Source organism: Pseudorasbora parva, chromosome 8 (assembly GCF_024679245.1).
Source record: "Pseudorasbora parva isolate DD20220531a chromosome 8, ASM2467924v1, whole genome shotgun sequence".
NCBI lineage: Eukaryota > Metazoa > Chordata > Actinopteri > Cypriniformes > Gobionidae > Pseudorasbora > Pseudorasbora parva.
The window spans coordinates 23,320,730-23,338,543 of NC_090179.1; the positions used below are offsets into that span (position 1 = coordinate 23,320,730).

At 37.6% G+C, this 17,814-nt stretch overlaps 1 protein-coding gene across 5 annotated transcripts in view; it reads right to left on the bottom strand.

The window, feature by feature from the left end:
* Positions 1 to 17,814, bottom strand: part of frya (furry homolog a (Drosophila)) — a 70,114-nt gene that overhangs the window by 44,031 nt on the left and 8,269 nt on the right. For all 5 annotated transcript variants that reach the window (XM_067450447.1, XM_067450448.1, XM_067450451.1 and 2 more), the window contains exons 2-16: positions 11,962 to 12,152; positions 10,122 to 10,175; positions 8,150 to 8,289; positions 6,952 to 7,042; positions 6,463 to 6,542; positions 6,283 to 6,363; positions 5,669 to 5,837; positions 5,449 to 5,541; positions 4,799 to 4,897; positions 4,615 to 4,716; positions 4,409 to 4,512; positions 1,137 to 1,245; positions 742 to 828; positions 480 to 651; positions 100 to 232 (exon numbers count right to left, since the gene is read on the bottom strand). In XM_067450447.1, the coding sequence (XP_067306548.1) occupies positions 100 to 232; positions 480 to 651; positions 742 to 828; positions 1,137 to 1,245; positions 4,409 to 4,512; positions 4,615 to 4,716; positions 4,799 to 4,897; positions 5,449 to 5,541; positions 5,669 to 5,837; positions 6,283 to 6,363; positions 6,463 to 6,542; positions 6,952 to 7,042; positions 8,150 to 8,289; positions 10,122 to 10,175; positions 11,962 to 12,152 (1,705 nt within the window). The remainder of the gene's footprint in view (positions 1 to 99; positions 233 to 479; positions 652 to 741; positions 829 to 1,136; positions 1,246 to 4,408; positions 4,513 to 4,614; positions 4,717 to 4,798; positions 4,898 to 5,448; positions 5,542 to 5,668; positions 5,838 to 6,282; positions 6,364 to 6,462; positions 6,543 to 6,951; positions 7,043 to 8,149; positions 8,290 to 10,121; positions 10,176 to 11,961; positions 12,153 to 17,814) is intronic.

The window sequence follows — 17,814 nt, forward strand, 5'->3', positions numbered from 1 at the left end:
TCAAGATTAGTTTGACTGATGGGTAAGACAGGTGTGTGCAGAGAATCAAGTACACCAGTTGAAACATTACTGGACATAGACAAGTGTCGTGTGACATACGTAATCATATCCTCGGGTTCCTTATTCAGCATCTGTGCGTTGCTCAGCATCATACAGCGGCCAACCTCCTTATCCAAATGTCTAAGGATATTGTCTAAAGCTTTCCGCACTTGGGGGTAATATAGGGACATTCCTAAGTGTTTGGAAAGACAAAAACAGTGAAAAAAACTCAGATAGTTGGTCATGTTCTCTAATAGTAACAGATTTGAATGAGAAATAGTCAATCAATTTCATCAAGAAGACAAGTTTGCATTTATTTCACGTTTTTCAACTTTCAACTATACAACACAGTAACATAATTTATTGAGTTTTGACTTCCACAGACAAAAGCCATGGTTGTATTTAAATCGTTCTTCTAAAAGTAGAACAGATGAACTCACCTATGACTTTAGCCTCATCTTCAGTCAGAGGTTTGCTCAGGAACGTCTTTTTAACCCGTAGTGTGTTTCCAGAAGGGAGCGTGGCCCCTGTGTTCGGCATGGGAGGCTCGCCATCTTTCTGCTGCAGCTTGTCGGCAATGACCAGGAATGCTCTGAGACCTATATTCATTCTCTACAAAACAGACATCCACGAAATCAAGATATGATTGCCATAACACTGAGATAAAGCTACTACATCCATTGTAATTTGACAATATTTTACCTCTGGATTAAGACTAAAGGCTTTTGCGGGTTTCCCGACACACAGCAGGTCAAAAATGACTTCTTTCATTGCAAAGTCAAGCCTTTCCTGTAAGATTAATCAGAATGAGGAAATACAATTTGCATTTGAAGTGATAAAGTATGCAAAAACATAAATATTTTAACACATGCTGCATCAGGAACACTAAAAAATGTGCAGTAATGCAAATAATGATGGCAATCTGGCTGTCACTTTGTATTTATTTTGGTAACAACACTTAATACGTTGTCCTTGGACACATGCACAGTTTGCACAACAAATGAGAATTAAGTCTTGTATAATGGTTTAACAGGTAACAAGAGATTAACACTGAGGTCTTAGTTTTAGATCGGTCTGTTATTTAATCGAAGACATACCTGTGCAATAAACTGGATAATCTTAACAAATATATTGAGAGGCATATCTTTAGGAACCACGCTGCGGGATCCTTTAGGGAACAGAGTCGTCACAATAGAGCTGAGGCGGCTGTGGGGACAAGATTGCAGTCTTTACCATTAACATGTTTAGAATCAGGCACTGACACATACACAAAAAGAAGGTCAAAGCATAGTCACACAGATAGCTCTTTATAATTAGCATTCCATTACAGTGGGAGCCTTGAGCCTGGCCTATTTGCAGAATTGTATTTTTATTCGTCGGGCTTATTCGTAGCGGTTGCTAAACCCCTAAGTCACAGCTTCATGGTATGTTGCATACAAATCCATGGTTTCTGATATTTATGACGTGCTATAATGCAATACATCCCTCTCGCAAGAGCTATAAACTGACCGTTTTTTTTTTTTTTGCCTAATTTGAGCATTTTATGATCCTTGAGGTTTCAGAACTAACTTCTCCCTCCCATGCTTTAGATATCTAATATCAAGCAAAAATATACCGTTCAAAAGTTTGTCTTAATATTGGTAAGATTGTTTAAATACTTTTGAAAAAAGTCACAGTGGTGCACAACACAAGGAAACTGTATTTTTTGCTTTTAAAATTAGCCATTTATAGGTATATGAGAAAAAAGGGTAATTTAACAAGATCAGTAACATAAAAGCTGTTAAAAATTGGATTTTGTTAGACCATTTCCTCTAGTATGAATCCCAAATGTAAGCTTTAATCGCACCATGAAATGACATGGCTGATTCAACAGAAATAATAAAGTCCTTTTAGAGAAGACATTTCACTCGGTGGCCATCTTTGAAACACCTCTCAGCATTAAGTGCAGCTCCGATCTTTTTGAGGAAATATCAAATTCTCAAAAACTGTTTGCCAAGCTTAGGATTAAATTTAATATTTGAAATCACCCATGAATTCTCACAACTTTCTCATAATTTGTTTCTAAACTCTACAATCATCAAAATAAAAAAATCATGCTGGACCAAGCTAATGCACATGCACAGTCATAAGCACATGTCTCAGAACACTAGGTGCGTTTACATGGAGCACTTTAATCGGTTTAAAAGTCCAATCCGAATTAAAATGCTCCATATAAAAACCTCAATCGGAAAAAAAAATGCCCAAACCGAATGAAATTGTAATCGGTTTGAAAGGGTGGGATAAACCTTTTCATGAACCGATCAAACGAAAAATGTGACCATGTAAACGACCTGACCGATTACTTTTAAGTGTGCGTCCATATGCGACGTGATACAGCGCGCGCCTTCTCAACTGTCTGACCGCGCACCACGCTCACACGCAGGATAATGTTGAGAGGAAAGTAAATTTTTCTGAGGGGTAAACTTTTTATTTCGTTAAAAGTTATGAAGATAATGTTGGCATAATGACACATCCTCTCACCTTGACAGGGTTTGTCCCAGGCACTTTTTTACGTCAACTGCGCCTGACAGAAGAATTTATTTTTCTGAGATGATTACACTTTACAATAAATAAATAAATAAATAGCTTTTATAAAACTGTATAAGTCCTGGTGGCCGCTGAGAGTTGCTATGGCATCCCGTGAACACATTCCAGCTGCTGGAGAGGACAGAGTCGACATTTCTGATGCGGCAGAACTGCTCTCTTCGATGATTGCGATTGAAAGTCAGCACATGTAAACCCCAGATTGGTTTAGTTTAGATAAGGTCTCATGTAAACAGTCCACTAAATTTTTGAATCGGAATTATTTTAATCGGAATGCCAAAAAAAGTGTGCATGTAAACGTGGCTACTGACTGTTTCTGAAGGAACCGGAGCTTCTAACAGCAGCTGTAGTGACGCGATGACTTGAGTTCATTAATGAGTTCATTAATCCATTGCTTTAACGCACCCTCAAAATGTTGTCCTCAAAATTTGGGATACGTTATTCCATTGCCACAAGTCTTAATCCTGCATGTTGGAAATGGGCTCATTGCGATTTTTTTAGACCATTAGACCGTACATTAAACCATTCAACTCAAACAGAACTTCATTTAAAAAATGATGAAGCACCACATTATTTAGAGACAAGAGGAGCTTCACACATCAAGTAGCAAATTAATAAGTATTTTTAATGCAAGTACACACACGTGCACACACACAATATTTATATAATATATAAGTATATGCCCTATGTGTGTGTGCAAGCATGTGTAATCATTGTATCGTTTTGCGGCTTTTCAGTTGTGTTGTGTCTTGTTTCCATTGTGTTTGGTAACAAAGTTTGCTGTTTAAATTGTGTTGTTTTGTGTATTATTGTGCCACCATGGGAAACAAATGCTATACAGTATTTATTTGAAATACTATTTTATTTAGGTGAAGATAAAACATTTAAGTTAATTAGGTTTGGTGGTACGGTTGGGTTTAAGAGTGGGTTAATGGATAACAGAAGGGTCAACAATGTAAGTATAGCTGTAATTACAGAAATTAATTACAGCTGTAATTATTTGCAGGTCTTTTTTTTTATATAAGTATGTAAAAACATGTATGTACACAATATTTGCATTGTAAAGACACCAAATACAGTGGGACCTTACTTTTGATTTATAGTATGCTGTGTTTAGTGTGTGCTATGCATAAACTGCATAGTCCGCAGTCCAAAATCTATCACCACAACTTCCTCTTAGGGAAATCCATGTACACCCTTTCCCGAACAAAGTCAACCATATATCATGTTAATCCTGATCAATCTATTGTGGATTAGCTACAAAAGACATCTAAACTTGTTCACTGTTTATATCTGGCCCTGGAGATCAAACATGGGTGTGTATATGGTTTAGTTTGCCAAGCTTTCGATTCCCAGTGGACGATTCTGGCGTTCCAACACCCATCACCCATGACCACCAGCCTCCCTTCTAGTCCTCTCCTTTCTCCACCCATTTCTGGCAGCACTGTCAGTAATTACCAAGTCTTCTACCCCTCCGCTTGAGGCACGATGACTGTAATGGATTGCTTGTTTACTCGCTGCCACTAAGAGGGCTGAGAGGTGTGGTCACACCCCGGGTTCATTGGACTGGCGGCCATGGGAGGGGCAGGTACAGACTTGTTTTTGTTTTGTTTTTTTTCAGCCATCTCAAACTCCATCAAGAAAGCTGCCATTCATAAGATGGACTGTATTATGTAAAATCTATTTAGTGCAGACCTACCCACGGCTTGTCTCTGGAGGCCGTAGATGGGCGTTTTTTAATAGTGGTTTTTAAACACAAGTAGCTACAGAACCGGAACGTGCTTACCCCTGCGTCGCAGTATTGCTCTCGCATTTGATGCGGATCATGTAGACCCACAGAAGTCGGTAGAGGGACTCTAGCGCTACCCGTGCCATTTTAGGGTCCTTGCTCTGTAACAACAAAGTATATGTAGTGAGCAATTCTGTTTGCCGTTCTGGTTTAATCACAAATGAAAGAATAAAGAAAAACTATAACGCAGTGAACACATATACCTTTAGATTTGAGAGGCAGTTGTTAAGGAAGACATGCCATCTGTTGAGGAAGAACTGCTTTTGGCTGACACACAGCAGACATGTTACCAGTGGGTACAATGCCTAAAAGACCAGGGAGGGACACATAATGATCAGAGTGGCTTTAAAAATATGAAACACTATACCTTATGAAAACCAGACTGACCAGAGAATGCTTCTTTCTTGTTGAAAGGTCCAAGGTGGTATCATACAAGCTCTCCACAAAGTTCCTTAAACAAGGTACATTCACTTCATTCTTGACAGCCTATTAAAGGACAGCAAAGGCAATAATGAGGTAAGGTTTTTAGACATTTCTAACAAAGTAAGGATTTTAAAAAAAGTGTCCAGGTAAACCCTACATTGTGAGGACAAAATGTCCCCAAAAAGATAATACCATATCCGAAATCCTTGTCCGTGTAGTGACATTGTTTGGCCCCCCTGAGGAACAGCTTATAAACTAGACTAAATTATGTTTTTTGAAAATGTAAAAATGTAGAAAGTTTTCTGTGATGGGTAGATTTAGGGGTAGGGGATAGAATATAGAGTTTGTACAGTATAAACATCATTATCTTTATAATGGAATAATTTGGAAAGTCCCTATAAAACATGAAAACACAACAAGTGTGTGTGTGTGGTTGTGTGTGTGTGTGTGTGTGTGTGTGTGTGTGTGTGTGTGTGTGTGTGTGTGTGTGTGTGTGTGTGTGTGTGCGTGTGTGTGTGTGTGTGTGTGTGTGTGTGTCTGTTATTAAAACAATTTGGTTTTTTGGAGTGGTGTGCAAAATACATGTGATAAAAAGTATATAAAATGTATCTAACCGCTGCTACAGGAACTAGAATTTCCACAAAGAGTCCAGCCAAAGCGTGTTTGATGTCTTTGTCCTTCACTTCCAGGAAATACTGCGCACACTCCTGTGACAGAAAGGAGTGAAGCATTGTGAAAAACAGGGTTCACTTTCAGTATAAATAAATAAATTATTGCATACTTGTGCTTTTGTGAGAGGAAGATCATCCAAATGTCTTAATATTCTCTGTTTACCTGCATGAACTGAAAGGAGGCTTCAAACTCCTCTACGGGATACATCTTCACTCGGAAGAACTTTACACCCATTATGAGGCTGATGGTGCTTTGGACCACGTACGGGCTCTGCTCCTTCTGACGGAGCTCCTTCAGCTCACTGATGAACCTCTTTTTAACAGCAGGAAATCTACAACAACAAAAAAAGATTGAGAGATAAATTCACTGGCTTGTGAGCTATGTTTACTCTACACAAGAACAAAATATACCTAAGTGTTAGATTAAAAAATATTTACTAATTTCAAAGACATTCCCTCATATTTCCCCTGGCATGCCATCTCAGACCCTGAGCTGTCTGATAAGACAACAAGCAATCTGGATCAATAGAGTCACATCTATTGAAAAAGCAAGGACCAACAGACAACAGTTCCCCCGAATCTTTCACTCAGGATACTCAGAAATAAAACAGACATGCAGAAGCAACTGTTGTACCACAACGAATGTGTCAGGAATGACACTTATGTACAGAGGATGTTTAGCATCCAGACCACTTGAAAGTGGTGTTTAAAAAAAAAAAAAAAAATCGACATTGATACCTAAAAAATAATGTTGTTATTGGATGGATAAGTACTTACTTCGCTTGTGCTAAAACTCCAATCACTTCGGCATAGAGATCAGCTACAATGTGCATGTTGGCAGTGTTAGGACCATGATACCTAGTCATAATGAAACACATGTAAAATGCTTGTATTTCTATGAATTTATTTGAATAAATGTATCCAATAGAGAATTCTAATGAGAAAATAGTATCTTACCCCTCTTTATATTTAAAGTGCTTAAAAGCCAAATGAATGACTTCATGGACCAAACCATCCACAACTGGGTGGAGGGGCATCTGGCCAAATAGGAAAAACACAAACAGCATCACATTTAATGACATGGCTCTCAAGAATACTTGATTCTGATTGGTCAAATGTGCATATTACTATATCATTTAACACTGATATTTGTGATTGTAACTATGACTTTTATTTATTCATTTAATATTTTCTGTATGGGTGTCTGGTAGTAACCACCACCATAGGCTCTTTGTGATGATCGACAGAACAACTTGTACATATACAGTGCATCCGGAAAGTATTCACAGTGCTAATACCCTATAATGACAACACACAGAAGTTTGTTTGAAATCTTTGCAAATGTGTAAAAAAAAAAAAAAAAGTATGTAAGTAAGAAGCACTGTGAATATTTTTCGGATGCACTGTATTGCTAAACTTATTTAGATGCAAATCAAAGTGTGTTACCTGCTTCAGAACCTCTATGAGCACAAGAGAGAAGATGAAGTCGATGGCTAGGTCTCTCCTCTCGAGCAGATAATCTTTTTGCTGCTCATCACTGGGAGAGAGAGAGAGAGAGAGAGAGAGAGAGAGAGAGAGAGAGAGAGAGAGAGAGAGAGAGAGAGAGAGAGAGAGAGAGAGAGAGAGAGAGAGAGAGAGAGAGAGAGAGAGAGAGCGAGAGAGAGAGAGAGAGAGAGATGTAAACAGATTATGTAAGCCAATTTTGCTCCCACCCTCTCACACATTCACAGACTATAGTATCATTTCTCAATGAAGAAATGGAGCTTTGCACTCCAGCTAGAGGAAGCAAAAGACACAGAAGCATCTGAGTCACTCAACAACCCGTTGGCTGTCTGATGTCACTGGGCTATTTTGGCATGATTGTGTCAAATCATCCAGGCTTACGACAGAAGTTATCAGGCCAAATGACAACATTGTTTGCTGTCTCATTTTAAGAGCCTATGCATTGGTTATTTACCCTACCATCATTAGTGGTATGGTCATCATTTGATATTGTGTCATCATTTAATATAGAAGATTTCTTTTTATTATCAATGTTGAGTTTAATGTTGATGCTTAATATTTTTATGGAAGCCTTGATACTGTCACAGTGTGGTTGAAGAAATGTAAAATGAAAAGGCTGGATTCAAACGCAGCAGTTCAACTTTTATTTATAAACCCAAAAGAAACCAAAATACTCAAAATTCCGGAAACAGAAAAAACAACATCAGCTGAGAATGGAAAATGAACTGAACAAACAGAGGGTTTAAAAACACAAGTCAAACTAGTCAAAGAAATAAACAACAGGCGCACATGATAATCAAATCAACAAGAAACCATAGAAACTAACTCAAACATAGATACTCAAACGCTCCCAAAACAGATACACAGATGTTCCCTTGCAGTTAATTTTTTTCAGGATTGTGTAATGAATAGAAAGTTCAAAAATCTTTTGTAACAATTTAAACAGGTGCAAAAAATGTATCTACATATATGCAGGAGTACATCAAATATAAATGGCTCTAAAGCTAATAGAGAAACCTCCAATTTTGCATTCATGGATCTTAAATATGAAGACTTTTATAACTAAACTGCATTATGTATAAAAGGCTTATCGTATTTGTTTCAAGCTTAAATTATCAACAACTGTACAAACAGCACTCACTTTTTGGACTTTGTATTTGAACGCGGCCTGTACTCGTGGGATTCATCATCAACTCCATTCTGTCTTTTGTACCAGTCAAACAGGGTGCGCAAGATAGATGGTAGGCAATACTCGGCCAAAGAACTCATTGTGCTGATCAACTGAAAAGGAAAGGAGAGCGTGTATTAATTACCATATAAACAAACTAAAAATACACCTAACGCATAGTCCTGTATATAGGCCATGAATTTCATAGTGCATCTTCAGGAGAAAGTTATTTTGAGTGTGGAGGTGGTCTTGGTGAAAGCAGGGGGTTTTGTGTGAGTGTGTGTCTTAAATATGTATCTAGGATGCAAAGAAAGTGAGAAAAGGGGAAGGAGTTGGAGTGATAAATGTAGGAAGGAAAGGCGGTGCCTGGTGAGGATTCGGCACACAGGAAAGGGAGGGAAAAAGGGTGGCGTTCAGGGGCTGAGGGTGAACACAGCGAGTCCTTCATTCCCTGATGAACCCTGGGAGAAGAATCCCCTCTTAGTGAGGCCGCTGAAAAGCCCAAGGGATCATGGGTACAAACACAGCCCTGTGAGGACTGAATGAGGCGGCTATTCACCTGCCTCCAACACACACACACATATACATGCATACAGAAACAACTTACAAACTCGGGGCAGAGAACACACACTCCACCCAAGTCAGCAATAAAAAGCCCTTTCATTTTGGACTTTCAATGCATTTACTCAAGAGTATCAGAAATTAAATTCAGATTTTTAAACATTGGTACATTTATTCATTTTGCTGCTAGTTTTGTCATTAATTTACAAAAGAGTTTGATAATTATAATCATATAACAAAGCTCAATAATGTTTTTCTTCTCATATTGGTTCAGAATTCTGCTTGCCCCACATGGCCCTGAATTCAAAATTATATACTTCTAGCATGCAGAGATGAGCCAAAACATAATGACCACCTGCCTAATATTCTGTTGACCACCAAACAGCTTCGAACCTCCAAAGCATGGACTCTACAAGAGCCCTGAAGATGTGCAGTGTATCTGGTGCAAAGACATTAGCAGCTAAATCCTTCAAGCTCTGTAGGTTGTGAGGTTGAGTCACTGTAGATCAGAATTGTTGGTGCAGCACATCCCACAGATGATCAATCAAATTGAGATTTGGGGACTTTAGAGGCCAGGGCAGCTTTTTGACAGTGACAGGGCTCATCATAGGCACTCTGATTGTTTTGTGACTACGCAGCCCCATACCAGCAGAGTGTGATGCACTGTGTGTTGTGACACATTGTAACATAATTTAAATTTCCTGTGACTTGTGCCACATCGGTTCTATCTGTTCAGACCAGACGGGATAGACTACATTGGCCTTCTGCATCAATTAGCCTTGGTAACCCCTGTCACCTATTTGTGGGTTGTTACTTCTTGTAACACTGTCTGTAGGATCTAACCCACATCTAACCTACTCAGAAATTACCTTGTTAAGAAATGGTCAAAAATGATAGCTTCACCTGGTCATAATGTTTTGGCTCATTTGTGTATTCTAGTGTATACACAATATATATGAACTTGCAATACAATATATACAGTTATTATATATGATATTATAATGAGTTATTATATGTGAAAATTATGGAGAAATAATGTCACACTGCACAAAATGTTTGAATGTCTCCTATGTTTTGTGATTTTCAGTTATAAAACGCTCTTATCTAAGCTATCAAAGATGCAAATTGACTTGTTCTGTCCCAGACAGCCAGACAAGCCAAAAACCACATCAAGCTTTTACAGAGGTCACTTTGAATGCTTTAAAGGCCAGACAGCTCCATGAATCTATTTTAATAATTCAAAAAGTCAGATTAATTTTTGGCACAGCTGGGCAGCTAAAAGGCTGTCTCTTGTCTTTCCGCTGGGACATCTGTCCACAAAGTGGACGTGTGGACATGCGCATACAGTATTTTCAGGGGCGGGGGTGGAGCAGACAGTACTTACTTGGTCAAATTGGGGATCTTCACCCCTCTGAAGAGACTTTATCAGAGGTTTTTCCTGTAAAAACAACAGAAGGGTTTCAAATAACTGCTACAAATATTATTCAGGCAATTCTAGCTAAAAGTGATTCATTACGGTTTCCTTGATTAAATGTAGCTCTGTTTAAACATCATGAATTCTAGCAGCTCCTGCACACTACCATTCAATAGTTTGGAGTCAGTAAGATTGTTTCAAATAATTAAAAAAGTATCTTATGCTCACAAAGGCTGCACTATTTGATCAAAAATAGTAATTTTATGAAATATTATTACAATATAAAATACCTTTTTTTAGTTTAATATATTAAAAATTTAATTTGTCAAAAGTAAGAATGTAAAAGCTAAATTTTTAGTGATCTTTCTCCAGTGTTCCTTCAGAAATTTTTCTAACATGCTGTTCTGATTACTATTTTTTGTGAAAACCATTTTTTCATAATTATTTGATGAATATAAAGTTCATATGAACAGCATTTATTTGAATTCGAAACATTGTTTAACACAATAAATGTATTTCTCATCACTAGGTATCAATTCAAAGGATTTCTGTACAAATTTCAGTAAAAAAACAAACTTTTGAATAGTGTGTATGCACAAACAGGGCCACCAGCATAGTCTTACGATGTGAAAACGCTGATCTTTGTAACTATCACAGATCAGACCTGCAGATTAAACAACACAAGTTGTATAAAAACCAAACTGACCTACATTCTGTACTCCTACTCTAGTAAGATGTTTCAATCGAGCACCAGAATCGTGTGTAACTTCTTTTCAGGTGACAACACTGATTTGAATATTCAAATAGTATTAATGTTTTAATGGATTCCAGGCCCAGAACACGCCATCTTCTCTTGACTCTAAGAATCTTCTGGGCTTGTCAAACAAAACACATATAGAACGTGTTAAATTTAACAGCCCACTGAAAGCACCCCTTTCATCTAAGGTTAATAAATATTTCAGTAGCTTGAGTCATTTGAGAGAGAAACAGATGAGGGGGCAGACAAGGACAGTGCAGAAAAATCCCTCAAGGCTTTCATAAGAGGTTAATGGATCGCCTTATGCTCTTGCAGGACTTTTCTCCACTACTGAATTGAATGACTGGGGTAGTTTAAGACATGTATGACTCATAAAAAACATTCAGCTGTACCTGAAGAGATCCTTAAACAACAAAAAAGATACTGTAGCTATGAATGGCTCAAATGACAGGCCAGTCAGAGAGATGTACAAATAACCTGGTCAATAATCAAGGTCTTTAATAATCAATGTATTATGTATTACCTGATCTATGTTATTGGATCAGTAAAAATTAGAGGACAAAAGATGAGCTCATCCTGAAAGCAGCAGCTGGGACACAATATGTCTGTCCTGGGAGGGTTAATTAAAACTGCCTGCTGGTCATGAAACTAGCACCCTGGCTGTTAAACGTGCAGGTGAACTTGCCTGTTTTCTGGGAAATACTAACAAGGCTGGCTTTTTCAAGGTCCTTAGAGATTAACAATATGCTTTGTAAAGAACAAGCATTGTACGCCAACATCTCATCTGTATTTTCCATGCCCGGCAGATCTAAATTTAATTTCTAGTCACAGGAATCATAAAGGATCACATTAAGGTGCTGAGCTGCATAAACAACTAGGCAGGCAATAAAAACAAAGGATTAGCCAGATTAGTTTATATTTCATTGATATCATAAGAACAAGCCATTTCCACAGTCTAATGGTCAACCATCATTTAACCTTCAAAGACTGATTCGACACTGAGGATTAGAATGGTCACAGGTCTTAAAATCATTGTTCAGATGTGTCACTCACCAGAGGTTCGGCCATGACAATGCGTATTTTGCGCTCCGAGATGGTGGTGAAGTTGGCAAAGAGGCTCTTGAGCACGTACTCGCCCGGCCGGCTCTCTGGATCCACGCTGATGGGCATCATGGCGGGCGGCCCCTTCTCACCCTGTGAGCAGCAAACTGGGGGGACGGGAGGCTTGCTGTATCCTGGTGAAGCTTTGAACAAAAAAATGTTTTATTAATATTATTTAAAAAAGAATTAAATAAAAATATGAAATAGCATAAAATACTATAAATATACTTGTATTATGATTTTTTATTATAATTATTATTAATAATAATAATAATATTGTGAATATTCATAAATGTTATTAATCTGAAAGGCAAGCAAATGGAAAAGGATTAAAGGTAGATTGTATTTGTCTTTTTCAGAAAAATCTGCATTATTCCAGAATAAATCACAGATTTTCTAATGCTCCAGTTTAATAATAATAATAATAATAATAATAATAATAATAATAATAATAATAATAATAATAATAATAATAATAATAATAATAATAATGCGTTCGATTTATATAGCGCTTTTCAAGGCACTCAAAGCGCTTTATATAGAAGGGGGAAGTTTAGAGGAACATCATATTTGAATTAATATTCAAGTATTGTTTTCCAGGTAATGACTGTTTCCAAATCCACAGTGAAATCAACTTGAGAATTTCCCAAAACTTCCCATTCTGTAGCTTTTTAAGTGACTGCCTGTGTACACAAAGTAACACCAAGCTTTCCTCAACACTTACTTAAAGTAACACCATAGAAGCAAATGGTGCAACTTTATATCATTCTTTTTTTACAGAGCTCACAAACAGACAGAGAAGCTACTGGACTGACTGTAAAACACTGAAGAAACAGTGGAGTAGCAGAGGGGGCATGTGACAGTCACAGCAGTGTTCATTTTGACAACAAATTTTGATTTAGTTTTATTATCATGTGTTGAAGAAAACAGACTTTGTTCCGCATGGATTCAACTGAGTTTTGCTTTCCCTTAAATAGAACAAAAAGATAGTTTGTATGTCGCCAACAGCATTTCACCTCCACAAACATATTATTTACATATAAATATGCTGTTAATAATATACATATTAACGGCAACAGCAACAAACATACACTCAAGTTAAAATCTACTTTTTACTTAAACCAGCACTAGGTAACTTTTCAACCTTCATAATATATTTTTTAAGACTCTTGTGACGATAAATCGACTTACAATAGGTTGAATGACACGTCTGCCATAGCCTGATGGGGTCTGTATCGTTTTTAATCGTACTTTTAAACTTCGGGTTTCGGGTAGTAACCCGAGAACAAAAAGAACTACAAAATTCGACTGCTTTACGGCATATACGTCACTTCCACCAACACCCACACTTCCTTAAATTCGGACGTGCGAGCCCAACTTTGTTCGTCGGATAATATAGTCAGAAGTCAGTTAGAAGTCAGTTTTCTATACATACATATACATTAATCAGAGTATGGCTTATTTTGTTTAAGATTTAAGTGTTTTTTATGATAAAAATGCAATACCCCACCCATTGGTATCACTATGGTATTTGGTATGGGGGCCCAGCAAGATGATTTGTACCCAGGGCCCAAAATTTGGTGCTACGCCACTGGATAGACTATGTAACTTTTCCATCCACTAGAGGTCGCCTATTCAAAACAAAGGCGTAGTTTGATGATGGCAAGTTTGAGCACAGAATCTTGAGTCATGTGGTCTTCACCTCACAGCCGGTGGAAAAGAATCGGGATAGGAGTCATGTTCATGAATGAGGTTATTAACGTTACTGTAGTATGAAGCAGAGCAGGACCGAGTGTTGTGGAGCTGAGCACAGCTGCTGGAGCGATTGCTGCACAACACACGGCTCGCAAGCACTGGGACATTTATTATGATAGGACACAATAGCCGGCGCCATTTCCGCTTTTCCGGTCATGAGAATGAGGTAACGCATCTCTGTTTATCATATCAGATACATTTAAGTATGTTTAAAAAGATGTTATGACGTTTCTCTGTGCGTTCGCTCAGCGGCTGCTGTGACACTTGTTCACACTTCTAAGAGTAAAGCGTTTCTGTAAAATAAATCAGAGGGTAACGCCAATATTGTGCACTTTTAAAAGTGCAGTAAGTGTTTTTTCAAAAACACTTGAAAAGTTGGTAGCATGAGGCATGTGATGGGGGAGGAGAGAGAGTGAGCAAGAGGGAAATTTAAAGAAAGAGTGTTGATAAAGAGAAACCTCAGAGGAATATCACAGGAAAAAGAAGAATTATGGTCAGACAAGTGTTTTAGAACACGCTTTAATATTAAAAAAGCTTTCCAGCATTGAAGAGATCTACAAGGGAAGACCTGAAAACAGACGCAGAGGTTGCGTTGTTTCTGCTCCATACAGGGGTATGGTTTTGTGGTTTCACAGAACCAAGAAATGCTGTTGTTCCAATCAAAACCAATCAAGGAAAACATACGCCTAAAACATCTTCTAGTGGTCTTTATGTAAAACACAAAGGAACCTACATGAAATATTGTTTAATAACTTTGACAACTCTGTGAAAAACGGTGTATATGACAGTAATCTAATAAAGCATATCCAGTCTCAGCTTGGGATGAACCAGTGTTGTGTGTTTGTGTGTTCGGGAAACAGTGACCATTTAAGATGGTGTTTATTAAGGAAATGTAATTTGGCCAAAAAATGTTTGCATGCATGTGTATATAATTTATTTTATAAATAAATATATAATTTTTTCACAAAAATATATAATTTTCTTAAATATATACACGCATGTGCGTATAATTATATATACATAATAATAAACACAAACTTTTATTTTGGATGCGATTAATCACAATAATTTTTTCCCCAGCACTAATATATATATAAGGGTTTTTTTTCTGAATGAAAGAGATTGCACACGCAGTGGGGAAAATTGTGAAAACAATGACACTTTACTGTGTGTGTGCAAACATGTTAAGGATTTACACGTATGGATTTACAACTGTATTTCAGTTGTGCTTATCCAAAAAAAAAAAAAAAAATGTCAGGACAGAAATTCATAGAAATTTCAGCATACGTGTGTTTTTGTATTTAAAGCAGCACTAATTAACTTTTGCTCTCGGGATCCCCCTACAGTTGGGAAAAAATATTGTCCTCTACTATTGTCGTAAACTCTGTCATCCTACAACAGGGGATGCCATCGTGCGTGCATTTGTTGACATGACAACCCTGATAGCCCTGAACTAGTAATGCGCGGGTCGTTTCATAACCCGCGGACCCCGTATGTCTATTTAATGGTCGTGGGTGCGCGGCGTGTTGTAAAAATATATACAGTGGTGCGGGACGGGCCAAATAATTTCATAAAAACGGGACCCGCGGGTTGGAAAAAAAGCCGAAAAGAAGTTTAAAAGTACGATTAAAAACGATACAGACCCCGTCAGGCTATGGCAGATGCGTCATTCAACCTATCGTAAGTCGATGTATCGTCACAAGAGTCTTGAAAACATATTATGAAGGTTGAAAAGTTACCTAGTGCTGCTTAATTGATATTTCAACTCCTATCCAATTTTCTACATGCATTTTATTTAATTTTTTATTCAGGCTGGTTAAATTATTTTCGGGCTCAAGGGTGCCTGACAGAAAGGTCTACCAGGGATTTTAAAATTTTGCAAGCCCTGAGCAGCAACAACCAACAGCAACTCACAACCCACGTAAAGATAACTGCAAATAACTGCAAATTCAGGGTTCAAACAGAGATGGCAACAAAGAGGTAAAACTTACGGACTGCAGCTTTAATAATAAAAATAAATACTTTTAAATTGTATTAAAATTTCTTACATTTCATTGCATTCTACCTAACTGCGCAATCATTCACTAACATACAATGTACCTCAAAAGGTTGCCATAAAACATTTATTGTTGATGAATTGGCAGAATTTCATCTTAGAACAATATTTTTCTTAATTTTTATTCAGCAAAATGAACAGTCACTGCGACAGGAGTGGCTATAATATTATGTAAACACCAATAAAATCTCATGGACAAGTCTGAAGCTTGCTTTGCAGTCATTCATTTGTCTACGTTTACTTGTTTCATCTTCACTCACTGACATATTCTCACTTCTCTCTCTCTCTCTCTTTTTAACTGTAGCACCTACCCAGGCCCTTGATGAAGTTCACCATGCTGGTTTTATTCCAGCACATGACTGTGCTGTCCATAGTGGGGGAGCAGTATATTTGATCCAGTTTTCCAAACCTCACATGCCCTTATCAATCATTCCAGTGATGACGGGACCTTCTCCTGTTCGCCATACTGTAACGGTCCCAACGTGAATTGAAGCAAAAGTCCGAAAATGTGGTGATAACAAATCCAGAAGTGTGCTCGCTTCTTCTGAAGGTTTTCTATTGCAGTGCAAATGTCCAGTGCCTCCCGAGACTGAAGGTCAGCCTGGAATTTTTAGCTGAGGTCTGGGCAAGTGTGCAGGGCTGACATGTTGCAGTGGCATAGTTGCAAGGCTATATTTATCCCTGTGTACACACTATATGTCCTGATCTCCCCTCCACCACCAACCAACAGTGTAAACATCTGATTCGGGCACAGACTCACTCACTCTCACTCCCTGGTTTGCTAGTATGTAAAAACACAGGCAGCGTAAAGTAAGATAAACTATCTAGCTTCTGAATTCCACGGATCGACTCCATTACACAATCTTCCCTTGGGAAAACAGTCATGGGCAGCAAATGGGATGCCAACTAGGCTTGCAAAATTCAATGAAAATATTGTAAACAAAATGCATTACTCATGCAATCAAATGCAAGCGAGTTGATCAATTATACAGTAAATAAAAGTAATATTATGAAATATTGTAACAATTTAAAATAAAGTTTTTTTCAATTTTAATATATTTTAAAATGTAATATACATTTTCTATTTCCATTTGTAATATACAGTGATTGCAAAACTGAATGTTGTGTCAGATAATCCTTTAGTAATTATTATTTTTGTTGTTTCTTAAACATGTTTCTTAATTTTTTTCAGGATTTTTTGAGGAACTTAAAAACGAATTGTGTAGCATTATAAATGCCATTACTGTCACTTTGAATACATTTAATGCATCTTCGATGAATGAATAAAAATGAATGACCCCAAACTTTTGAATGATAGTATAATATTAAATAAAACTATTTATATATATATATGAAGTTTAAACGTGGTCATTGCTTAGCTCTTCCACCCTGATTGTTTGCCATGATTCTATCACTTCAGGATTCATGGGTGATGTAGCATTAACTGAAATTTGAAAGTTGAAGTTACACTGACTGATTACTTCAAAATAAGTGCTAAGTATTTAGTTAAAAAATAAAGTTCTCTATCTATGGAGTATATGTATGGGATTCCATCAGGTTGCTACAGACTAGCAACCACCTAGCAAGTATTTAGCAAGTGGACAGCAGCGCTTTGGCTAACACCCTGGCACTGTGGCGATGGATTTTGCATGTGCAAGCACCATGATCTTCAGAAAACTAGTTTAACGGGTAGCTCTGTGCTCCAGTGCCAGTCTAGATGATTACGGCAGCCTGATGCGTTACATGTGACTCTGCAAACAAAAGATGGGCTCAGACAGAGCATTACATCAGCGCTCTGCAGAGGACCCTCTGAACATTGAGCTGCTCCCATCAGGGACAATACAAGACATAGTACAACGCCTCTCTATTTCACAAACACACACACATTGACATGAGAGACATGCATAAACACAAATACAGACATTTAAGCTTTTTTTTTTTGCTAAAACAAATGCTGTTGTATCCTCCCAACATTTTTCTTGCTAAGGGAGTGG